Genomic DNA, 26422 nt, shown 5'->3' with positions numbered 1-26422 from the left:
TCTGGAAGGCACTCCTATTACGTAAGCAACATACTAAAAATTCTATCTATTTTTACTTATATTTTAATCATTTTTTTTAGAAATGCAACACGTTGGAATTTTTGGTTGCAGTGAAATATTCGCTCACTCGAGGAACAATCGAGTCATTCTTCAAGAGTAAGCACTAGTGATATCTTTTCCTCGTTCATTGCCTAGGCAAAGGGTATATAGCTCATAAATCAATCATCGGTTCCAAAGGCATATCTGTTTTTTTTAAATGTATTACATAGAACTAGTAATTATGTAGATGAAAGTAATTATAAAGCTGAATTGATTGTGATAAATCAACACCGTAGATGTTAATATGAAATGAAATAGCCCCTCAATACATTGGTAAGACCTTACTGAGACTTTTTGAAATATCCCCAAAATTCACATCCAACAATATTTAACTTTTTGCCACACGTGTGCTTTCACGGTTGGCAAAAGGTAAATAAGCCGTAATTTTAAAATAAGGAAGAACTACTAAATTTACACAAAAAATAGACAATTTTAACTTGTCACCTCATATTTGAAAAACTTCGTAATTTTAAGTAAATTAATTACAATGTTTGAAATTTATTTATATACTTTTGTGAAATGGCTGTCCCTACCGTATTTGTGGCACAACCGAGCTGAATGGTTAAATTCGATAATGGTAAGCCTTTTGACGTCATCATGGCCTAAAGAATAAAACACCCGGTGCGTTTGTATCAACCGATGCAACGATGTTCGAATCCCGCAGACAGGTACCAATTTCTCTAATAAAGTGCAAAACATATTATTATGTTTATGATTGACTTCCATGGTGAAGGGATAACATCTTGTATTAAAAATTAAACCTTAACTTAACTTGACTTATAATGTGCGTCATTACTGGTGGTAGAACAATTTCTAAGCCCGCACGAATAGTTACCACCACCCAACTGCTTACTGTGGGTTTCTTTTTATGAAAATATTTAAACATAATATTTTATCAAATCGTTAACCGATTATAGAAGTGAGGGCTATAAAATCATACTATAAACATGCTACTGTATGCTGATTAGTGGTTAGCGGAGTTCATAGTATATATGCATAGCGTGAGTATACTCTCTCTCTCTTCTTCAAGCTGTGTCCGCACAATGCTGAGTGTAGCTCTTCACATGCACTCCATTAATTTCAGTCTGCTGCTGCCTTTCGCATCCAGTCTTTATCAGGAAATGTACTACTCAGCTTTAAATAACAGCGTGATGGTGAATAGGCTCAAGTTATGTTGCTATTAATCTTTATTTCATTTAAACTTTGTACGTAGCTTTTTAAATAAATTTAAATTCGGGTGAAAGTTTTTAATTCAATGAGGAACTTCTTTTCGGCTAATAAAATACATAGAACAGAAGATTACTTCTCTTTAATTGTAGACTATATGGCTAACATTCCCTTTGCTGATATATCAGTCAAATTGAAGCAAAATAAATCTTACTCTTTGATTTAAACGTCATAGGGTTTGAAGTTTGATTTCATTAGGTCCTCAGCATAGTTAATACCTACACATAATATTTAAAATAATCAGCCTTTAAAAAAGCTTTTATTGTAGTAAAACGAAAAATATATAACTAATATTAGTTATGTTGTAGATCCAGTCCTCATCATTAAGGTTGTAAAAAAAATTTACATCCCAAAAACGATTCTTATTAGGTATTGCAATGGATATCGAACCCGCAGCCAAAGAACACCGCGATTTTGAAATGGACAAACCATCGAAATTCGGCTTAAAACTTCCCTTAAATCATGAATTTCCTCTGAAAAGCAAGCAGATTATAATTCCAAGACCAAAACAAATACTGGACATGATACCGCTTTCAGTCAGGTAAGAAATTAAACGAATTTATAATAATATGATGATTTAATATGATGCTTTAATTTCATGATAACATGTAACTAAAGCAGGTTAATTTATAATAATGGCTAAACTGTTTCCTTAGGTATTTCAAGTATTGTTTGAGCAAAAAACTGCGTAAAAGGCGTCCAATAATGGATTATTTCCAAATGATTTCAGCACAGCGAATGTACGGTAAGTAAAAAATTACCTAAAAATCAATTTGATGCAAGTAAAATTATTAAAATAAATATTATAAATATATTTTTTAGGATGTCCCATTGGTGGAATTGGAGGTGGAACCATAGGGAGGGGTTTTAAAGGGGAATTTTGTCGTTTTCAACTACATCCTGGCATATATGAATATGTCACTGTCCCAGAATGCCAGTTTATTGTAAACATAAGGAATGCTAACAATGAGACAATATTCCAATCAGTTCTTTCCACCTACAGGTAGGTCTGTAAACCATTAAGTCTTCACTGTATTGTAAATTCTGAACTCCAGGAAGGCTATGAATTTTTGTTTACTCATGTCTGCTTGTTTTTTAAATAATTTTTCAATATTTTAAATAGAATTTTTAAGATTTAAAATAAAATATTTTTTTGGGTGTTTGTCCAATTTTATAGTCTTAAACAGTTAATTTTCAAAAAGAACTCTAAATCGGCATAATGGAAAAGCAAATAGCCCTGAAAAATATGATTTTTCTTTATCAGCAAGATTGTAGTAAATTGATGTATAAAGATATAAATGTATAATGGAAATATTAATAAGAAGTTTGTAGTGGCTGCTTCACATAATACTTTGTAATTTTTAGTAAACCAAAGAAAGCCCCGGCATCTTGGGAATGGAACCTTGATGGTGCAAAATGTGAATACACAGCACTGTATCCGAGGGCATGGACAACATATGATCTGTCAAAATATGGCGTGAAACTTGTGTGTAGACAAATATCACCAGTAATACCTCATAACTATAAGGTTAGTATTATTACAATAGAAAATAAACATTGTTGATACGTTGAATCCTATTTTTTGGTTAGATGATTGCTTAGATGATTATTATTGACATTACAAGTATCTTTTTTTTAAATTTTTTATTGCTTAGATGGGTGGACGAGCTCACAGCTCACCTGGTGTTAAGTGGTTACTGGAGCCCATAGACATCCACAACGTAAATGCGCCACCCACCTTGAGATATAAGTTCTAAGGTCTCAAGTAAGTTACAACGGCTGCCCCACCCTTCAAACCGAAACGCATTACTGCTTCACGGCAGAAATAGACAGGGTGGTGGTAAACATCTGCGCGGATTCACAAGAGGTCCTACTACCAGTAATTACGCAAATTATAATTTTTGCGGGTTTTGATTTTTATTACACGATGTTATTCCTTCACCGTGGAAATCAATCGTGAACATTTGTTGAGTACGTATTTCATTAGAAAAATTGGTACCCGCCTGAGATTCGAATACCGGGTGCATCGCTCAACACGAATGCACCGGACGTCATATCCCTTAGGCCACGTCGACTTCAAAAATCTTGTATAAGATGTATCAGCATTAAAAAATAAGATAAAAATTTGCACCAAATCAGATAATTTTAGTGAAATGTTCATTGTTAGCTACAAGTGGCCCACTGGTGGCCTAGTGTAGTATACCTTTCGAGCCAAGGCAAAAGCATGGAATCACTAGTTTTTATCAACTTGAGATTTTAATTCTGAAATTTATAAAATGCGTTATTTTGCAGGGAAGATAAAAATTACTGACTTTTACTGTCTAGTTCTTAAGATATTTTAAAAGGCTATAATCTTTATAAAAATTACAACTTTCTATTGGATGTGAAAACCAAGGTGTTTGGTTCTGTTAAAGGGTAATGCGGCTTACTTCCAGGCATGTTTTGTTTCATAGCAAATCTGCGGCATGTAGGAAAGGCTTACGTAGTAATCCTCACATGATTCACTGGTGACCCTCGTGACCCGAACGGTTCTGTACGATAAAGCTCACTGGTGAGCACTGTGACCTGAATGAAAATACCCAATTTTTCATTTGGCGTTCACATGTTAATAAAAAATTCTATTACTATTTTGAATATTTTATTTAAATAATATAAATTATTTACTAAAATTATTTTCATGATCAGTGATGCAAATATTATGGGAACTTTAGAAACTTAATGGGGCGAATTTGAACCATTCTCAAAAACAGACAGGATCGCAGCTGGCGATCTTCTTGCAAATATCATTCACTGGTGGACTGAAGCCTGGAGTACAAGGGCGAGGTTCTCGCTACGAGTTTAAGCATTTCATCTCACATCTAAATGATATGCTTTTTATTGATGGAATGTAAATCTATATGGACTAGTGGCTTCCCAGTAGTCGAAATTCGACTATAATTAATGGAAATTATAAGTTTGAACATTAATATGATTCTCTTGTCAAAGAATATACTTTTATAATCACAGATTTCGTCAAGACTACACTATAGACAAACTATTATCAATTTGACCACATACTTTAAACAATAACAAAAGTTTGACAGTAAACAAAAGAGTATACCTAGTCAGGTCATAAATTCTGTCACATGTTTAATGTAAAATAATTGAAACAAGTTTATTCATTATGTAACCATTCATATACCAAAATGAACTTAACAAAACATAGATTCTTATGACACTAAAGTTTATTCAAAATGACCTCCGTGATTTTGAATACAGGCCTTCAATCTGCGCGGCCAGTCGTCTATCGCAGCACGAACGAGGTCCATGTCAATATCGGCGGCTGCCTTAATCAAAGATGTCTTGAGTGACTCCAAATTGGGATGAGGCTTTGAGCACGCCTTTTGCTCCAAATGTTGCCATATCTTGTAATCTAACGGATTCAAATCTGGACTGGAGGAGGGCCAGTCTTCGTGCCGGATGAAGTCGATTTCACGCGCCGCCAGCCAGTCTTGTGTGCTCTTCGCTCTATGAGCTGGCGCCGAATCTTATTGGAATACCCAGTGCCTGTTATTGAACATGGTATGAGAAACAGGTTCCATAAGTTTCGTCAGGACTGCATTTTGATACACAACTGCATTCGTTTTTACACCTTTCTCACAAAAATGTACCTCTGTTAAGCCCCAATAAGAAACTCCCAACCATACCATGAGCGAGGATGGAAAATGACCTCGTTGGACACGCGGAATACGGTTGCTCGCTTCTTCACTACTGTGTGCGTACGTACACCTTATCATTTTGTTTGTTGTAGCTCTCTTCTACGATAAAAATTTTTTCATCCGAAAAAAGAATTTCCCGATATTTTTTTCCCGCGTACCGCTTCAACAAAGCGCGGCATCTCTTCAGTCTCAGGTCCATTAGACGAGCATTCAAACGATGTCCTGTTTTTCTTCCATATGCTCGAAGCCCTAAGTCTTCATTTAACACCCTTTTCACCGTGGCTCTGCTTAACCCCATCTGAAAGGCCAACAGTTTCTGCTTACGTTTGGGATTTCTTTGAATTCGCGCCTTCACAGCTTTTATCACTGCTGGAGTCCTAACAGACCGAGGGCGACCACTTCTTGACCTGTCATCTACACTAGAGTCTTCATTGTATCGTTTGATGGTACGATAAACGAATCTTTTGGTTATATTCAAATTTTTCAGTATGTTAAAAATTTGAATTGGCGCGTAACCGCAACGATGCAACGCAATAACTGCAACACGGTCTTCTTTAAGCGTCCACTCCATATTTAAAAATGAGTAAAATTCTAAAAGTATACATTTTTATTTTCATGAACAATTCGAAATTCGAATTCAATAAACTTTTTTGTGGCCACCATTCTAAAAGAAAAGATTTTACTGTGTGACAATACTTATGACCTGACTAGGTATATATGCGTGCGTGTGTCAAATACATGGTAGTGTGCGTAATGTTTTTTAAATGTACAGGTATTTTTTATGCAAAATTAAAAAAAAGGTCTGCATTCTGCACTAAAGGAGTTCTCGATTAGTGTGGGAAATTTTATACTCCTCCGTCCGCGCAATTTTCGTAAAAAAGGGTACAAAGTTTATGCTTCACGTATGGATATGGATGATAGCATGCGCGATATAACATGCACTTTGTTATGTTGCTCTACTTTATTCAAATGTGGTTTTTGGAGAGTGCCCAGGCGTAGTCGCCAGCTTGATTGTGCCAGTGACATCGCTGACGTCGTAGGCTGGCCGTATACTTGTCTACCTACAAAAGGAAATAAAACAGAATCAAAAAGAGTCTTTGCATAAGTTTGTTAGCAGTTTTTTTGCAGAGATTAACTCCCCAAGTTAGTTGTGACATTGATTTGTGTGCATTTATGTTTGCGACCTCATGATAATCATATATACATTAAATATTCTGTAAAGTCGTAGGCAATGTATGCTAAATTTCCGAACATGCATTTTCTTTTACTGTATTAAAAAATGAAGTCGAATCAGCAGATATACTCATTCATAAATTTATTCTTATCTTGGATTGATATCTGTTACTGATACTTTCAGTAAATAAAGGGTGCTCCAAATTATGAAATTGTACAAATATATAATTTATCAATAGATAGGTAGATAAGCAAACCTATTTATTTTTCGAATATTTTTCTTTGAAAATAACCTTTGAGGAAATAAAATTCAAGTAATTGTACACATGATTAATGAATTGCTAAAATAATATAATCACACATTTCAAATGTTAACGCCTATGCCAATATGTAATGCACTAAAATTTCAAGTTTTAACGTCAAGCTCTCTAAGGAAATTCGATCTTAAAAACTTACTCTCGGAGAAGGCCAAGGATGAATAATAGTTTCAAAGAACTAACAAAATACGCTTTTATAGAAAAAAAAGCGTGGAGTGCATGGTATCAGTAGTTATAAATATTATATGAACAGATATGACTAGAAGGGTTATTTTGATAATATCCTGAAAAGCACCTCACGCTTTTATACAATAAAATAATTTTTTCTTACACTATTTTTAATTCAAATTTATTAAAATTTATTTTCTATTTTTTAGTTGGATTTTCTATAAAAGCGTATTCTTTTTTAAATATTTAATTGTCATCGGTCCTTAATAAATATACCAAATTTCGAGTTAATATTACGGTTTTACATAACAATAAAACCGATATTATGTGCCGAGAAGGAAAACATACAGCATTGTATTATGAAGAAGCAGTGTGTACTTAGCTTAGATTCCTTGTCTATGTCCAACCATAGACCGTCAATTTAGTTCCATCTTTAGCCGCTAGGTGCTGCCAGCAAGTATAAAGGGAGCGCAGCCATCTTTGATCTTCATAGTCTTCACCAGGAAGAACTTCCTGCAATGCTGTATGTTTTCCTTCTCGGCACATAATATCGGTTTTATTGTTATGTAAAACCGTAATATTGATGTGCCTTTGGAAAACATACAGCATTGTATTATGAAGACGTGTTTGTTATCTGCTGGTGAAATTATTAAGCACAACGCTATGATGAAATAGGTAAAGCCATAATAAAATTATGAAGCGCAATGATAATGTTCATAATTTATATAATTATTAAATCGAAAAAACAGTTGTTAACTTCCACGTTAATTCAATAATTAAAAAATATTTATAAGTTTGTAATAAACATTTTATCTTGTATATACAAGAAAATGTATAAATTGTATAAATGATGTATATACATCATGTAGAAGTAAATGTGTTGAAAAAAAAAAGAATCGTGAGGATCTTTACGAAGCTCTATTATTCGGCAATAATTATTGTAAACGTTTGGATGATTTGCAATTGCCTCTAGAAAGTATTTCGTCCATTGGTTCATTATCAATCCATCTCAGAGGCTACTGCTGATCTACCACTTCTTAGAGATGCGTTGATGCCATTACCTCGTAAGGTTGAACGAAGACCAGTTTCCAATTACAGTACGGGATGCCGCTTTTGTGACAACACACATAGTTAGAAAAAAGTCCTTACGAATCTTACCGGGCATGTCTTTAGTTTCATGTTTAGAAAGCACTTATGCAGATTATTGACGAAAATGGATTTCAATTTTAGACCCAAAGACTGGTATCAGAAAGATGTTTTTCTCTGTTATCAAAGAAACTGTCTTTAGAAATGTTGAGCAAAGTAAGGTCATTAACTCTGCGTCCCGTAGCCAGCAACATGGTTGTTGGTGTCCTTCAAGCTACATTGAGGCGTGATGTGGTGGCTGGGTTTGAAGAAAACCAGTTTAGAACTATTCTCGGATCTCATGTGAATGGGACTACACTTAGTAAAATTGTAATAAGTAGTTGAATTTTGTTTAGCTATTCCGATGGCTTTTTTAAATTAGCAATTTTTATTAGAGAGCTTGAGAATGTTTGCTGTCCTACATGTATTTCGCCCACAGAAAGTCGACAGCGCTGCTTTATGATGCAGAAGGATTGTTTTATAGGCAAAATTTTCTTTTTGGAAAAGAAGAAAGAATTTGGCAACATCTGCAGACTTAGGATCAATTTTAAAACTGTAGCACCATATGCACCATCTTCTAGTTGCTGGTAAGTATGCTGACAAAGTGGATTGACACCAGTTAATTTTCAACAAATCTTCTCCTGTTTAGACCAGTCATTATTTGTACAACCTCCCCCCCCCCTTTCTAAGCTTTCAGGGTTAATGTTTAACCTGTGGAGGAGGCAGGTTTTGGATTTCGTGCGAGTTATCTAGCGTTCGGGATCTGAGGGCTTGGAAACCCAAATGCTTTCGCTCAGTCTGGGAACACTACCAGGTAGGTTCCCTAGACACTGTTGAAGTGAGTCAGTACTTTGGGGAGAAGGTTGAGAGGAGGAATTCTCCATGCTAGTTGCATCCTCTACGGTCTGCTGAAGGTATCCAATCTTGGTCGGCGAATGGGTTTATATCCGGATGACCCCACTTTCGAAAAACTTTTGTGGTCACTTGTGGTAAAAAGTGCCATTTCGCAGGTTGATTTCCTCGTGATAGCCTGTCGGCTATGATGTTGTATCTCCCCGAGAGATAAGCTGACAGTTATCTTGAACTTATCGCTTAGGTTTAAAAATCGAAAGGTCAACGTTAGTGAAATACTTTCAGATTCATTTTGATTGTCACTACCATTGCAAATAGCTCTTTTGTGGGTGAGCCGTTTCTGTTGTTGAGCTGACCATAGACAGGACGTTAATATTTTGTCTAATTGTAACCCCTACCCATGTCCGAAGCTTCCGTTGCCAGGAAATGGTTGGTTTTGGGTCTCGGCAATGTTTGACATGTGGCTCCGCGTCAGCACTGCATTTGTAACCCCTACACATGTCCGAAGCTTCCGTTGCCAGGAAATGGTTGGTTTTGTGTATCGGCAATGTCTAACATGTGGCTTCGCGTCAGCACTGCATTTAATTGTTAACACATGCAGGATGGCCTGTTTTTTACCCCTTTTCTTGAAACTTCGCAAGAAAATTTGCAAGTTAGCATAGATTGATGTAATTCCGTCAGAGTTTGAGCTAGGATGTTGTTGAGTGGCCACTTCGTTTCTCGCAATTTTCCATCGAATCCCTAGACATGTCATCTCTTGAACCAGTGTACTAATTGATTTTTTGTAAGGCTGACTTGGCAGCCCAAATAATCCAAGAGCTTTACAGCTTATGTGGCCTGAAGACTCAACTTGGACTTCTTTTGATGGACCTGGTGGGATTTGCGTAGGTGGGATAACACTCAACATCCCTTTGCACGCAATGTTTCCGCGACCGAGCATGCTATGCAAGCAAAAAAGGTGTATTTGTCTTCATGGACCAAGAAAAAGTCGCGTAGGTAGGTTAACATTTGACTTCCCTATGTACGTAAGGTCTTCGCGACCGAGCATGCTATGGGAGCAAAAACGTTTATTTGTCTTGGTGAAACAAGATCATGTCGTGTAAGTAAGCTAGCACTTCGATTTTGCACGCAATGCCTCCGCGACCGAGCATGCTGTGGAAGCAAAAAGGTGTATTTGTCTTCAAGGACCAAGAGAAAGTCGCGTAGGTACGTTAACATTTGACTTCCCTATGTACGCAAGGTCTCCGCGACCGAGCATGCTATGGGAACAAAAACGTTTATTTGTCTTGATGAAACAAGATTAAGTCGTGTAGGTAAGCTAGCACTCGACTTTGCACGCAATATCTCCGCGACCGAGCGAGCACCCTATATAATGGAAATTGACATGCCAGCCCAGATAATCCAAAACCTTCACAGCTTCTGCAGCCTGAAGTTTCAACTTGGATTTGTTTTGGTCGACCAAAAGGAAGTCGTCTAGGTAGACTAGCACTCGAGTTCCTTTTGCACGCAAGGTCTCTGCGACCCAGCATGTTATGGAAGCAAAAAAGGTTAATCCAAAAGCTTCACAGCTTCTGCAGCCTGAAGTTTCAACTTGGATTTGTCTTGGTCGACCAAAAAGGAAGTCGTCTAGTAGACACTAGCACTCGAGTTCCCTTTGCACGCAAGGTCTCTGCGACCCGCATGTTATAGAAGCAAAAAGGTGTGGCTCTGAAGCCAGACCGAAGGGTAGGCATGTCATTTCATACTAACTCATAAGAAGGTACCGATTCCTTCCTGGAGGTACTGATACTGGTACCTTGGTACTGATCCTCAAGAAGTATCGACGAAATTTTGCGACTGATACTAGAAAAATATTCCTGAGAAATGTTCAATTCTATCATCCAGTCCCCTGGGTGGAGAAAGTTTGGTACCTAGGTGTCCGAAAACAGAGGTGTTTTATCTTTACGACCTTGTTCAACTCTCGAAGATCCAAAATTGGACGCATTGATCCGTCGCTTTTCTTCCGCAGAAAAAAGGTAGTTTTTTTTTTTTTTTTGTTTTTTTTTTTTTTTTTACGGTATTTGGTAACCATACATGGTTTACAAATTATTACAATTTTGGTGGCACTCAGTGCCTCCCGTCGGTGTCTTCAATTGCCCCCCTCTGGATTGTGCCAGATGTTACAGACTATGATTGTTTATAATGTTTGGCTTACCTTTTGTACGAGATCGTGACAAATAGGATTGTAGCCCTCCGAGGGACTGAATAGATTTCAATTTACTATTATCAAACAAAAATTCCTCAATGAGTGGTGCGTTGGCAACAGGATACTTTGTTAGAGACCACGGAAATTAAACTTTGACGTGTTATTTCTATACATACGGCCCTTTTTTCCGTATACAATTTAAAACGCTTTTTACGGGTAACTTGTACGACGGAGACGATTTGTCAAAGTTTTCAGTAATTATGTTACAAAGATTATTAGTTTAAATCTGTTGTGTTTTTGTCAAAATTTCCGTATTGACGAGATCAATTTGTTTACAACATTTTTCGTTACATTCAATTGTTACACACAGTTGATGCATTATTAGATTTACAACGTCACTGACCTGGTGGGATAACGAGCCGATTCGAAGATCAACCGTTACCTTTGAATCCCGTCGTTTCTTACGCAGAGACTCCTTTTGTTCTTTTTCGCTTGACGAGCTGTTCGAACGCGAGGCGTCTCCATCGCGTCTCGCCTGGACATCTTCCCTCTCGGAAATTATGGAGCTTGACTCAACATCACCTCCAACAGATGACGCGTGATTCATGGCGTCCGATGATAGGATTGGTAAATAATACTCGTAATGATTGCAAAATAACACTCATAGAAACACAAAATAAATATTTTTTGCAATTAATAAGAAGTCGAATAAATATTTGTGGACTTGCGACTTCACAGTACGAAAGTACACAACGCTATGAAGATCAAAGATGGCTGCGCTCCCTTTATACTTGCTGGCAGCACCTAGCGGCTAAAGATGGAACTAAATTGACGGTCTATGGTTGGACATAGACAAGGAATCTAAGCTAAGTACACACTGCTTCTTCATAATACAATGCTGTATGTTTTCCAAAGGCACATCAATCCGACGTTTTGAAAGGGTCAAAATCATGTTCAAAGATTCCGTTCCAAACATACATACGTCTGAAGCTAATAAAAGCGTTTTAAAAAGACATAAAACACACACACACACACACGAATCTTGATGAAAACTCTTTTAATCAATCGAGATTTGAATTTTGAGAAACTGTTCTACATTAACATTTCACAGGACAGCAGTTTGCCGTGTGCCGTTTTTGTTTTCACCGCGACTAACACCACCGATGAGCGCAGAGACGTGAGCATCAGTTTCACTTGGACCGAAGTACTGGGATGTTCGAATAAGAAGAAGTCATTAGGTAAGCGGGTTTTTTTATTTTTATTGCATAGTTGGTTGGACGAGCTCACAGCCCACCTGGTCGTTGTAACCCCGCCTTTCAAACCGAAACACATTACTGCTTCACGGCAGAAATAGGCAGGGTGGTAGTACCTATCTATGCGGACCCGTATATTACTTTTGCAAATTGGGGTCACGGGCTTGTAAAAACATCTATAGGCTTAAACTCAATATGCCCATACCTAGCTCGCCTACCTAGCTCGCGTACCTAAGTGTATTATGAGTTATTAGCAGAAAAAAATAGGTGTAAAACTTCTGAAATTGTCGATATCTATTCACTTTAAACCGTTAACGCGTTTAGTTAGTAAATTATATTAGGAGATTTATCGGTATGACCCGAATAGCATGATATCGGCAGACCGATATGACAAAAGCAAATATGTAAAGTAATATCAGTTTAAAATTAATTTTCCTTAAGAATTCCGATTCACGTTCACGAAACGTTCTATTGGCATTTCAAAATTGAAACCTTCAATCCGAATTAACGATTGAGAGCATTAGCAATAATAATAATTAGTATCTTCCAAATGCGTTATTGCCGTTGTTATTGAATAAGAAAACTTTATAAATAATTCTTAATTAAAAATCTTAATCATTTAATCATTAATTAGCTTTGATTAACGAGAAAAAGTAGAGTAGGCCTCTTGTAGTACAGGTTGAATTGTGTTTTTTTTTCCTACCTATTCTAGTAACCTCAAGGGGTTAATTCTAGATTCACCGAAATAGTATGTGAGCTCACGGGGCTCAAACCTGACGACGTTGTTAACAATGATCCTAGCGAGAGCAGTGCTTCGCAGAATCTACCACCGGATCAGAAACGCGACCCACTGAGAAGATCTGGCGAGAAACTCAGTGGGCTTTGTCTGTGGGTCAATTTACTTGCTGAGCCCTTCGTCGCAAGCGACGGTTGCGTCGAGAACGATGACCGGTGGTAGTGATTGGTTTACCTAAAAGCATTGTTATTGGATCGGGAGGATCCGAAATGACGTCTTTTGGGCGACGTAATTGTGATTCACAATCGAACGTTGTATGAGTCAACGTAACATTGTATGTAAATATGTAGGTAAATTCTGTTTTTATTGTAAGTTTTTTCAATAATAATGATTACCTTTCTGAACGCAGCTAAACACGATAAAAATAATACATTCGTGAAGAAACATTAATTTTTTTTACATCACAATTCTAGTACTTTGTAAACCAAGACCACTTTTCGTCCTATGTACATATTCCTAATTATTTTTTGTCATAATTGCTTAGTTCTGCTGTCATACAATCTAGTTCAAAATAGTATTACGGCTATTAATTACAAAACAATTGAGATTTTGATGCTATGCACATATGTGCACTTCTTAGAGGCTGCTAACTACGGTGGCACAAAGCGATTCAGTGTGCTAGTGCGAGTTTTTTAACGTTCTCGATAGCGTAAAAGTTAACTCAAATTTGTATGGAGTTGGAACGTTTGCCTAAGTTTGTCGCTAGGGGCGCTGTTCTAACTGCATATATTTTGAGTTAACTTTTACGCAATCGAAAACGTTAAAAAACTCGCACTCAGCACATTTCGTTCTGTGAATCTAGTATAAAATCTCGAGGTTACTAGATAGGTAGGAAAAAAAAACCAAGCATACTGCTCACATAAGAGGTGTACATACATGAGTCTGATCGCTCGCGGGCATATATTGCAACAATACAATAATAGCTCCTTATTCGCGATTCATTCATTCGCGTTTTCACTATTCGCAGATTAAAAAAAAATGCGACCCCAAATTATATATATTCGCGGCTAAACATTTCTCAATTTGCGGATCTAATCGCTATATACACACTGATAAAATTCCAATATGTAGGTGTCCAACCGAATATCTTTTGTAAACGAGTCATGAATCAAATGAACTAATAAAAAAGTAAAATAGACCTTATCACAACTGTGCCTAAAGTATGTTTTTATTTTGTCATCTAGGAACGTATCCCCTAGAATCCCATGTATGTAAATTACCATTCCGTGTTCACGGTTTCTGTAGTCGCGGCATAGTGACGGAACATACATCCCGCAAATACAGAGATTTTCTGTACTTTCAAATTAGTTGTTTTTTTTTCCAGATAAAATCGATTTGGAAAGGTATTCTGAGGACTATACGTGCGGAGTTTCGTTAGAGCAAAGAATCGGCGAAAGCTTATGTACGTTTACGATAGCGAAAAAGAAAGTCGATGACGAAACGATCCACCAGGGCTATTGCCTGTGGAACGCGGCGAAGACGTCCAACTACGTTTGGGAATGCATAAAGAAAGATGGGAAGCTAACTCCGGATCCTAATTTAACTCCACCGCCGCCCAAACTACCCGACAAAGACGCACAAAAGAAAAAGAAAGACAAAGAAAAAAATAAACTGTATAAATGTGAGTATGAGTCGCAATTTGAAAGGAATTTCGTTTAATAGGTTTTCCTGATGCTATAAATGCAGGAATTCCCAAACTATATTGGGCAAGAGAATCATTTTCCAAAATAAACTGATACCACAGACCCCATATAGACATAACAATATTATTTAAAAAAAAATATCTTTAGTTTTATTCGTATACTAATTCTTGAAAACATTTTTTTCTGATAATTTAACAAAATAAACATAAAATTTTGTAAATAAAAGCAAAAGTAAGTTCTTCGAAAATATTAATAATTCTTGTAATTACATAGTTCGTAAACTTAATACAACTTATACAGTATCATGTAATTCATTCATCAGTTTCAAATAAGAACTCGTTGGGATAAGAACAAATAATGGGGGTTGATTTTTAGACTTCTTCGATGTCCAAAATTTAGATTACGTTTCGGTCGACCCTTGTGAAACCGATATTGATCACTTTGGGAATTCCTGCCCTAATCTGTGTCGTTTAAATTATGTATGTTCAATACAAGATTGTGACAATCAATGCAACATTATACTTTTTTTCGAATTACTACCAAGACCACTAACTACCAAGGTTGACACTGAAAAACAAAACAAAACACGTGTGGCACTCAGGGACTGCCGCGGTAAAGCTATTGCATAGCATTTTTATCAACTTATGGAATTATAATTAGAGAATAATAATTTAATATGAAAACAATAAGACCACGCTATATCTATAAACATTAACAAAACAAAACATTAATTGTCCCCTTCACACTCATAAGCTAGACCGCGCGAGAGAGAGATGGGCAGACATTTCATGATGCGCTTGCAGTGTGACGGGACGCCGCGCGCTTATTCACAAACACTACACAAGCGCAACGTGTGAATGTGTTGAACGCGAGCTACATGATAAGCGGAGTGGGGGCGTTAGGTTTTATTTTCGTTTCGGAATTTCTTGATTCGGTCGCCGCGCTCAAAGCCCGCGATAAAGGCTATGCAATAGCTTAATAACTTTGATATATATTTTTAGGTGATTCAGTCGCCCTGTCCAGCGTCATATCGTTAGATCCAGGGGGAGTTAGTTCAACGGAGTTTTGTCTGGCCTGGGATATGCCTGTAGTTAAATATAGAAACGACAAAAAAATTCACAGAAGGTAAATGTATTTTATTTAATACAAGATCATAAATGTTAGCGTGACGTACGCGATAAACTATGCATTTGCTAAATTAAGTACAATTTTATTCCGCATCGTAAAAAGTATAAAAGTTTAAACCTAGAATCCTGTTTATTTTCATATGGCAGTTGACGGACGTACCCGCCCTAGTGAACCTATTGAAAATTTATATATAATATTATATAGTTAGCATAGTGGTTTTTTTCACGAAAAATTATAAACACCCTGTTTATTACTGGCGATAGGGCGTCTTGTGGGTCCGCACGGGTAGGTACCACCATCCCGCCTATTTCTTGAAGCAGTAATGCATTTTGGTTTGAAGGGCGTGGCATCCGTTGTACTGTTACTAGTGAGATCTTAGAACTCATGTTTAAAAGTTCGTGGCGGCGTTTATGTTGTAAATGTCTATGGGCTCCGGTAACCACTCAACACCGGGTGGGCCGTGAGCTCGTCCACCTATCTAAGCAATAAAAGAAACATACCAATTAGCAAATTACTTGACTTTGGAACTGTTTCAAACAATACAATCGTGGAATTATTATTTTCAGATTTTACACGAAATATTTTGGTAGTGACGGCATAGCCGGTGCGAGCATAGCTGCCTACGCTCTAAAGCATTACAAAAATTGGGAAAAACAGCTTCTTGAATGGCAGGAGCCAATTTTAACTAATTAGTAAGTATAAAGTAAAATAAATTTCTTTAAATCATTGTCACTGCACAATTATATCTTTTCTATATTAATATAATATAAATCTACAGTGGTTTTTACGGATGTTCCGTTATAACTACTGAACCATGCATCCGATTGACTTGAAACTTGGTATCCATGTAGAAAATACATGTACTTAATGGATAGGCTAATATTTATATGAGTGTTGGACTCCCTAATAATAATGACAATAGATAATAATGTTAATTTTAAATGCCCAGCGAAGCGGGAGAGTACGGCTAGTAATTAATAAATATCATTTGTATTTAAGCAATATACCAGACTGGTTGAAAAGTGCCTTAATGAACGAGCTTTATTTTGTTGCCGATGGCGGAACGATTTGGTTTGATGCAAGCGACGAATTTCCAGAAACAGACCCTAGGTAAATATATATATCGAGGGGTGAAAGGCTATCTGGTTTTAAGCGATAGTTCGCTTAATACGCGACACTTATCTTTGTAATTAAAGGTGCATGTTATTTGGTATTAGCATTTAGAGTTCGATGTTTTCAATGGAACTATATGGTAGGCAGCGGTTTGGCATTGCTGACGTCCATGAGCGACGGTGACCACTTACCATCAGGTGGGCCGTATGCTCGTTTGCCTAAAAAGGCAATAAAAAATAAATAAATAAAACTTCAATTAAGTTTACTCCATTCAAATTGCCGTAGAAGTTATTTGTTATGAAAAAAAATAATCGAATTTTAAACTTTAAATGGCTCTCCTGTAAAGTTGCAAAAACGTCACTTGTATCGCTAGCCGAACAATTTGCATTGTAAATATATGTATGTAATCTAAAAATTTGTTAAAACCATAATTTTCTCTTATCTCAGGCATGAATTCGGCTTATTTGGATATTTAGAAGGACACGAGTATAAAATGTACAATACATATGACGTCCATTTTTACGCGTCTTTTGCTCTAGCGCAGCTGTGGCCCAATTTACAGGTGAGTAGTAGTACATTATAGTGCATGTATTTTGAAAAATTCTTTTGACATTGTTAATGTCATTGTCATTTGTTTTAGGTGGCGCTGCAGTATATGTTTCGCGATACTATAGGTCTTGAAAGTGAAAAAAGTAGAAAGTCATTATATGATGGTAAAGTAGTGAAATTCAAGATCAAAGATTCCGTACCTCACGACCTAGGCGATCCGGGTAAAGTATGAATCTATACATATAAATAAAATTAGACTGTCTGTTTGTAATATTGAAATAACCGCTTTTTACTACATGCATATGAATATATATACAGTACATACACCAAAATAACCTTTTTTACAATTTTTGTCTGTCTGTCTGTCTGTCTGTTTGTTCCGGCTAATCTCTGGAACGGCTGGACCGATTTTGATGAGACTTTCATTAATAGGTAGCTGATGATATAAGGAGTAACTTAGGCTTTTTAGACTAGCTTCGCCCCGCGGCGTCACCAGCAGTTATTGTCGTACCGCGCGCAACATGGCGGGACTCGCCTATCAATAATAAAATTTAATGTTTCCGAAGCGAAGTGAGGGCGGGTCGCTAGTAAATAAATAAAAGTGTATATATTATGCTTTTTTTTGTGTGTCACTTTATGAAATTTTTGTTGACAGATGGAAAGCCCTTTGTGAATATAAATTCTTACAATATCCATGATGTCAGCGATTGGAAGGATCTCAATTTGAAGTTTATCCTTCAAGTGATACGGGACTATAGAGTCTTACGTGCTTACGCTGCTCCCTTCACCGATGACAAGTAAGATAATTCAGTTTAATTTAAAAGACTAATAGGAATTAGGTGAGAAAGCGCTTATTCATTTTGTGGATGGAATTATAGATTAATAAAAATAACTGAAATTTGTTTGCAAAATTAGTTTCCATTTTGTCGCTGCCTGCCTCGTTGCGCCTTCGTATGGCACAAGAGCTATGTAGGTTTTCGCGCTACTTTCGATGTCAGTTTTCCTCAGACTCCGACTCTTCTAAACGAAATCCGAATCAACGTTCAAGCATTTCCACGTTATTTTCAAACTTCAAACAAAACTGACTCTTAATAATCACTAAGAGTCATAATGCGTTTTCGTTTGAAAAGTTCCTCTATCTCACTCTAACGCGGGCGTTAGAAGAGGATTGATGATTTGTCAAGTTTCCGGCAGTTTGTGAGCTTTAGTATAAACCTTTATCTGCAGCATGCCTTTCGCATGAAATAAACTTGTGAAATGAAGCAATATAAGATATTCTAATCTGAATTACTACAAAATGCTTTACTATCACTTTGCTTTTAGTGCTTTAATGGGCGGACTAGCTTTCAGCCCACCTGGTGTTAATTGGTTACTGGAGCCCATGGACATCTACGACGTAAATGCGCCACCCACCTTGAGATATAAGTTCTAAAGTTTTAGTATAGTTACAACGGCTTCTCCACCCTTCAAACCGAAACGCATTACTGCTTCACGGCAGAAATAGGCAGGGCGGTGGTACCTACCCGCGCGGACTCACAAGAGGTCCTACCACCAGTAAAAAGATCTTTGATACTTGAAGATCGAATGTTTTTTTCTCACGTCTTCAAGGTTTCTCTAAATGTGACACATGACCATCACAGGTTGTACAGGTCCATGCCGTTCATAGACGACGTGAGGGAGGGCACCGAGGACGACCTGTACTCTCGCGCCACGGGACAGTGCGACGAGTCCGCGCGTCCCGCCCCCGCGCCGTCCCCCCCGCCGCCCCCCGCCGCGACGCCGCAGGACCGCGCGCCGCGTGACGTCGCCGACATCCTCGAGCTGCTGTACAGAAGCGGCGAGGAGGAGGTCGGCGCCGGCGAGAGCGTCGCGGAGCCGCGCGACCCCCCCGCCAACGTGTGGCAGGACAGTCGCTACCTCGCCGACATGTACCCCGCCTGCGTCTCGCTGCTGCGCCGCGCCGCCGCCTGGGACCGCGACGGCGACGGACTCATCGAGAACGACGGCTTCCCCGACCAGACCTACGACATATGGGTGATGACGGGACCCAGGTGAGTTGTCCTTGTTGTCCTGTAGTAAAAACTTCATCTTAATACGGATCACGAAATCTATATACTATCATAACTCTTAACCGGAGAAAACTAATGGGTGGTATATTTTTATACAAATTAATCCATGGAATAACCGACACACCTAATTTCTTAACCCAGATAAAAATATCAGCCCCTAAGTACTTACCAAGAACGAGAAATATAAACCGTTGATAAGAAAGCCCGCTCGTTCGAATTTAGGTGGCTTACTCGCTCTTAAACAGAATCCTTTGAGACTACAATAATGTCCACGGTAGCGCGGTCTCGGTCAATATTCATTCGTAGTTGTCTGATTGCGCTGAACTAATTTTAAGTGATGAAATATATATTTTTTCTAATTGTCTCATAACTTCCAGGAAAATTTTGTTGTGCATCATTTCCCAATTAAATATAAATTAATCATAAGTAATTAAATGTAATCGAGTTTTAATTATATATATTTTTTATTTTTGTTGTCAATGCCTGTTGAATTTTGGGACACCCTGTATATTATGACAATAGATTGAAATGCGTGTTATCGTTGCGAGTGCAGCGCGTACTGCGGCGGGCTGTGGGTGGCGGCGCTGGGCGCGGCGCGGACCATGGCGCAGATCCTCGGCCGCGAGGACGACGAGCGCGAGTTCGCCGAGCGCCTGCAGAGGGCGCAGGCCGCGTACCAAGAGAAGCTCTGGGTCGGCTCCTACTACCGGTTCGACACCAAACCGGCCAACGAAAAAGTGATAATGGCGGATCAATTGGCGGGACACTGGTATTTTTTTATTTTTATTGTTTAGATGTTTGGACGAGCTCACAGCCCACCTGGTGTTAAGTGGTTACTGGAGCCCATGCACTTCAGCAATGCCAGGAGCATAGTCAAGCCGCTGCCTACCGTTGAGTACTCTTCACAAGCCTCGTTTGAAGAAGGACAAGTCATAGCGCTCGGGAAACACCGTGGAGAGGAGCTCATTCCAAAGCCGGATGGTACGTGGCAAAAAAGATCTCTGGAAACGCACTGTAGACGAACGCTGTGGCTCCAGGTAGTATGGATGAATTCTACTACGGTAAAATTTAATAAGTTCTAAGGTCTCAAGTATAGTTACAACGGCTGCCGTACCCTTCAAACCGAAACGCAATACCGCTTCACGGCAGACATAGGCAGGGTGGCGACACCCTCCCGCGCGGACTAACAAAAGGTCCTACCACCAGTAAAAATATGTTAATTTGCGTAACGTATTTTTGTTGTGATTTCGTTTTTAAGGAAGCCATTGATGTGTTCTCTTCCACAAGGTTCCTGCGGGCGTCCGGATGGACCGAAGCGGTGTTCCCGCAAGCGAATGTGCGAAAAGCACTGAAAACAATTTTCGACAATAACGTGATGAAGTTCAAAGGGGGTAAAATGGGCGCCGTGAACGGATTTGTGGCCGAAGGGAAGGGGCACGTGCACACCGTCGCGCTGCAGAGCGAGGAGGTCTGGATCGGAGTCACGTACGGCCTGGCCTCGCTCATGGTCTACGAAGGTAACACTTGTATTAAAAAAATGTGTTTTTTTTTAATTCTTCTCATCTGTAAACGAAGGAAAATGGAAAGGAGGTGGTAAAGGTAAGGACCTCTTGTGAGTCCGCATGGGTAGATACCACCACCCTGCCAATTTCTGTCGTGAAGCAGTAATGCGTTTCGGGTTGAAGAGTGTGGCAGCCGTTGTAACTATACTTGAGACCTTAGAACTTATTAAATCTCAAGATGGGTGGCGCATTTACGTTGCAGATGTCTATGGGCTCCAGTAACCACTTAACACCAGGTGGGCTGTGAGATCGTCCACCCATTTAAGCAATAAAAAAAGTAGGATATTAGAGAAATTTCCAAAAATAGAATCGGTAATAATAACAAAGAGAAAACACAAATTACCTTTATCCCCGTCGGTCAGCTAGGATAGCGTAGGGTAACGCCTTGAGAGGCAAATTTTTTTTGGAGGGATTTTATGACCTGGTAACTAAGACCTTTAGGTCAAGTCTTATTTTAATTTATACTCTTATTTTTATGAAAAATAATCAACTGGGATGAAATTAAACGTGTGAAATGAGATGATATGGGATGAAACATAATCTTAGTAAAATGGTGGTCATTTACTTAAGACTTTTTCAGTGGACTTTTTGTAGGATCCCGAGAAGTTACGTCCCACATTTGTGCACTTAAATAGACAAAATAAAACAAATCACCAACTTCACTCCTCGCGTTCCCGCCAAAGGTCCCACTCAAGGCTAAAAAAAGACGTCATTATCAATTTCCAGATATGCACGACGAAGCGTTCGTGACTGCGGGTGGTCTGTACCACACTCTGACGCAGATGGGTCTGTCGTTCGAGACCCCGGAGGCGCTGTACGAGAACGGCAACCACCGCTCCATCGCGTACATGCGCCCGTTGGCCGTGTGGGCGCTGCACCAGGCGCTGCTGGCGCGCCCGCCCCCCCGCCTCCCCGCTGCCGCCGCCCCGCCGCCGCCGCCGCATCAACGCGCACACAACAACACGCAATTATAACATCATCTCAAAACCAGTGCCCGTTTGACCAGAAAACGGCTATCAACTAAGTTAAGAATACCCGTAGACTCATTTTTTAGTCGTGGAATGGTTCCTATAGAATTTGACTGTACTTCTTGGTTCAGAGCCTTGACCTCACGGCTGTCTCTTTCTAAATTTGTGTGGTTCAAAATGAATCGACCGTTATGATAATTAAAGTGTGGTGGTAAACCCTTACAACCTTCGAAGATAATAAAAAGAACGATTAGTAACAAATTATTTATTTTCAAGACTCGGACAAGTCTCGCACTTGCAAGAACGATCCTCAAGAACTTATTTTTGTTTTGGGGAATTTGATCACCTTATTATGTTCTCAACACGTTTTGTTAAATGTAAAAATTTGTTATTACAATGTTTTGGCAACAGACAAACAGCAGACTCTGTTCATGAACTCAGTGGCAGAATAATTAAAAGTGCTCCGATAAAATAAACAATTGGAAAATATATTGGTAAATACAACTCACTGATTCATATTTGCTGGATCGATCCATGAGCTAGACTGCCTTGTAACTTATTTAAATAATAGTAAAAATTCGAAGATGACACCTTGTACTTATATAATTAGATACCGTAGATTGGGGGAACCGGGAACCTTTCCAATTCCAACACAAATTTTCAATAGTCTATCTTAGGTTAATACCATTAAAATAGAGATTAAAATGGTTTCAGAGGCTTAAATTTTTATATAAGATGCATTATTATACATAGTTCATTCATATACACAAAAACTAAAAAAAAATTCTTGACCCGATTCACCTTGCCTTTGGGATGAATCAGGTTACGTATGGGGACAATAGAGTTTTTCGATAGGGCTGGCACTATTTAGTTGTTAGGTAGGTACCTAAATTTAGGTAATTAACTTTTTAATATATTTTATGAGTTACAAAGTTTTGATGACTAAATTAAACTCTATAATATTCTTAAACCCCAAATCAAAGTCGTTTTCAGTGCAACAAAGTTAAAATTCTAACAACCCAACAAAAGTATTGTGACATCCCAGATTTGTCCCTATTCGAACTCTAGTCTCTATTCCTCCCAATCTTTTTTTTTTTATGATTGAAGGATTACTGGTGGCCCGGAGGCCTTTCCAGTTTCACCAGGACAGGTGGGCGAGCAAAGGCTCAGGCAACCCTCCTCCCAATCTATTGTATGTATGTATGTATGTTTGTCTGTTTCCAATAATAATGCAACTTTTATAACATTTTATAATATTGTGATAAATTTAAAATCATGCAATAACTTAAGAAAGTTGATTATTTCAAAACACTTCTCCAACGCCAGTCAGTCGTACAATTGTATAGTTATAGGCGTAAAGTGCAAAGTCGTCTTGTGTTTAATGATATTCAATTATCGAATCGGCTATTCGAATCTTATTTCTATCTTCCACTCGTTCCGTTCGTATATTTCGTTCTTTTTTTCCTCTACCTATTCGTTGGTAGCATAAGAGGCTATTACAGCTATGCCCGAAAGGGTAGGTGAGCTCGCGGGCTCAATGTTAATAGAATTAGCTTCAGGTTTAAATAATTATGTAATAACGGTGGTTTATTAACTTCGACGTAACTTATCCTACAAAATAGGCTCACTGAAAAGGTCTCGGTAAATGACTACCATTTTACTGAGATTAAATTTCATCCTATATCATCTCATCTTATTTCATTTAATTTCACTCCGTAATTTCATTTTTCATAAAAATAAGAATATAAATTAAAATAAGACTTGATCTAAAGGTCTTAGTTACCAAGTCATAAAATCCCCTAAAAAAAGCCTTGAGAGGCTATATCATAGTTACCCTAGCGTGTAGGTGAGCTCTCGGGGCTCAAACCGGAGGTGTTGCTAGCACTGGCCCTAGCAAGAGCAGTGCTTGGCAGAATCTACCACGGATCGGAAACGCAACCCACTGAGAAGATCCGGCGAGAAACTCAGTGAGCTGTGCCTATGGGCAAGTTAACGTACTTTCAAAACGATTCCTAAGACAACTCTTTCGGGAACTAATTTAAAAAAAAACAGTTCGTTTTTTTTGTCAGGTAAATCCTGACCCTATTCACTACTTAGTCTATTTCTTCGACTGATAATAATAATTTACAATATTATCCCTAGTTTGTGAATTTATACTTTTGGTTTTGTTTTAGACTGTGTAGGGGTTTTGTGATGAAAACGTATAAATCGTCACAGACTATAATAATGTTGATTTCATTTTTTTTAAATCAAACAAAACGAGTGTCCGTACTCAAAATTACATCCTAAAACTAGCAGGGTTAAAAAAATCTTGCAATAAAATAAAAGTGACATGAATTTATAAGGATGCAGAAGTATTTTCGATCTTACCGGGTAACACGAAACCGGAATTTCGACTCGAGTCGAGTTCGAGAGAGTATTAATGTTTTTACTTACATCATGTATTGTTTAAATTAAAATTGAATAAAGAATTGGTGCATTCTTTGGTGGTACTTTATATAATGCAGTCGCCATGTCTGTCTTTTAAGACAGGTTAAAATATTCTTAAGACATTTGGACGGACGTACGAATCGTAATGAAGTCCCTAACAAAACTGTAAACAGTATTTTAAATATGAAATAAAACAGGTACTGATTTTAAATTTTTTAGTAGTTACCAACTTGTTTTATAGATTTTTTAAATTTTATGTTGTATTTTAATAATATGAAAATTGTTGTAATTTAATCTATTTGTTTACCGATGTATTGATTTGAAATCAATTTATACACGCTTTTATGAAAAGTCACGTCTGTGTCTGCTTTAAACGTGTTCCCTTCTTAAATTGCTTAATAAATTTAATTTATTAAAATGTTACGTCAAACCAAGTACCATAACTAAGTAGAAAGAAAAAAAAACAAACACAAAATTATGAGATTATTATTTCAATACATTGTAACTTAAATGTTCTTTTGTGAGATAATGATAATTTTTTTGTGGGTTATACCTATTGTTTGTTTTTTCTATCTAAATCATGACACAGTCGTGACTTATACAAATCATTTGTGTTATTTAAAACCGGATAGTTGCCAAATAAATTGTTTTTTTGTACAGCAGCTAGTTTTATTTATTAAATCATTTCAGTCCCTATCAATTTATTAAAATAGATCATAACATTTCGCAGTGGTCCCATTATCACCTAAGCCTTAATACGAAAGGACTCATTCACTCAATTATTAAAAAAAGGATATTATATTAAAGATATAAAGATATATATATATAAAAAAATGTATATGTCGCATTTTTCACTGATGGTAGGACCTCTTGTGCGTCCGCGCGGGTAGTTACCACCACCCTGCCTATTTCTGCCCATGAAGCAGTAATGCGTTTCGGTTTGAAAGGTGGGGCAGCCGTTGTAACTATACTTGAGACTTTAGAACTTATATCTCAAGGTGGGTGGTGCATTTACGTCGTAGATGTCTATATATAGGCTCCAGTAACCACTTAACACCAGGTGGGCTGTGAGCTCGTCCAACCATCTAAGCAATAAAAAAAAAACCGGGCACGACGAACGAAGCGAAAGCGTGCCACCTAGTGGATGTGAGCCGTAACTATTCGTCAAACATCAGCTCACTTTGGATGGTGTGCTTCGGCAGTCGAGGTGTCATCGCTCGAGTAGAATCGAAACACATTTGTCTCAAATATGAAGTGTATTTATTATCCGTATAAATAAATCAAGACCTTGATATAATTTATGTAGTATTATCTATGCACATTCGTTGCCTGACTTAGGAAGAGTGAAGACGTCTCGGAACTGTCATCGTTTCGTGTTGCTCTATCCCTTTGCACGATTACCCACCATACACCCACTATGTCAAGAAATAATGAAGATATCCGCCAATTCTGCAAGTTCATAAACTTTTTTATTGCCCTTGTAGGCAGAAGAGCATACTGTCCAACCAATGGTGAATGGTTACCGTCGTTCATGGACGTCAGCAATACCAGGAGCAGAGTCAAACCGCTGCATACGCATAAGTACTCTCCTCAAGCCTCGTTTGAAGAAGGACATGTCATAGCTCTCAGCAAACACCGGAGTTCATTTCAAAGCCGAATAGTACGTGGCAGAAAAGATATCTCGAAATGCATTAAGGTTGAACGCGGTGGTCCAGACGGCTGGCTGATCCTTCGGCTGGTTGTAGGACCGTCGAGGCGATTCGCCCGGTCCTTGTGGATTGGGTGAATCGTGACAGAGGACGCCTCACTTTCCGGCTCACGCAGGTGCTCACTGGCCATGGTTGTTTCGGTGAGTTCCTGCACCGGATCACAGCCGAGCCGACGGCAGAGTGCTACCATTGTGGTTGCGACCTGGACACGGCAGAGCATACACTCGTCGCCTGCCCCGCATGGGAGGGGTGGCGCCGTGTCCTCGTCGCAAAAATAGGAACCGACTTGTCGTTGCCGAGTGTTGTGGCATCGATGCTCGGCGACGACGAGTCGTGGAAGGCGATGCTCGACTTCTGC

General features: G+C 38.3%; 1 protein-coding gene and 2 long non-coding RNA genes across 4 annotated transcripts in view; 2 read left to right on the top strand and 1 right to left on the bottom strand.

Annotated features, from left to right (window-relative positions):
* The first annotated feature begins 1491 nt into the window (after window positions 1-1491).
* LOC114248668 (non-lysosomal glucosylceramidase) lies at window positions 1492-25014 on the top strand. 2 transcript variants are annotated; one of them, XM_089731581.1, is made up of 16 exons: window positions 1492-1867; window positions 1983-2071; window positions 2149-2329; window positions 2692-2854; window positions 11956-12082; window positions 14218-14514; window positions 15538-15661; window positions 16231-16356; window positions 16664-16774; window positions 17225-17339; window positions 17418-17547; window positions 17982-18123; window positions 18976-19377; window positions 19949-20164; window positions 20683-20912; window positions 21684-25014. In XM_089731581.1, exons 1-16 carry the CDS (start codon window positions 1704-1706, stop codon window positions 21929-21931), a joined length of 2865 nt encoding a protein of 954 aa, XP_089587707.1. In that variant the 5' UTR covers window positions 1492-1703; the 3' UTR covers window positions 21932-25014. The 2 variants fall into 2 exon arrangements, with proteins under 2 accessions (XP_089587707.1, XP_089587706.1); XM_089731580.1 differs by having other exon boundaries at window positions 1493-1867; window positions 18967-19377.
* Window positions 6971-10914, top strand: LOC149501780 (uncharacterized). The gene is made up of 2 exons (XR_016323944.1): window positions 6971-7357; window positions 8247-10914. It is a non-coding gene; the product is annotated as an uncharacterized LOC149501780 (long non-coding RNA).
* The window catches only part of LOC149501776 (uncharacterized), a 423933-nt gene continuing 405125 nt past the window's right edge, over window positions 7615-26422 (bottom strand). The window contains exon 2 of the long non-coding RNA XR_016323946.1: window positions 7615-11247. This is a non-coding gene — a long non-coding RNA (uncharacterized LOC149501776). The remainder of the gene's footprint in view (window positions 11248-26422) is intronic.

This window comes from Bombyx mandarina, chromosome 12 (genome assembly GCF_030267445.1).
Source record: "Bombyx mandarina strain Sakado chromosome 12, ASM3026744v2".
NCBI lineage: Eukaryota > Metazoa > Arthropoda > Insecta > Lepidoptera > Bombycidae > Bombyx > Bombyx mandarina.
This window is presented reverse-complemented; position numbering and strand designations above follow the sequence as displayed.

Excerpts from the sequence above, each read along its gene's own strand:
- LOC114248668 (XM_089731580.1), top strand. The coding sequence starts at position 1,704 with ATGGATATCGAACCCGCAGCCAAAGAACACCGCGATTTTGAAATGGAC. Across the intron at positions 16,775-17,224 it reads TTTCCAGAAACAGACCCTAG|GCATGAATTCGGCTTATTTG; the intron begins GTAAATATATAT and ends CTCTTATCTCAG. Across the intron at positions 18,124-18,966 it reads GCTCCCTTCACCGATGACAA|GTTGTACAGGTCCATGCCGT; the intron begins GTAAGATAATTC and ends TGACCATCACAG.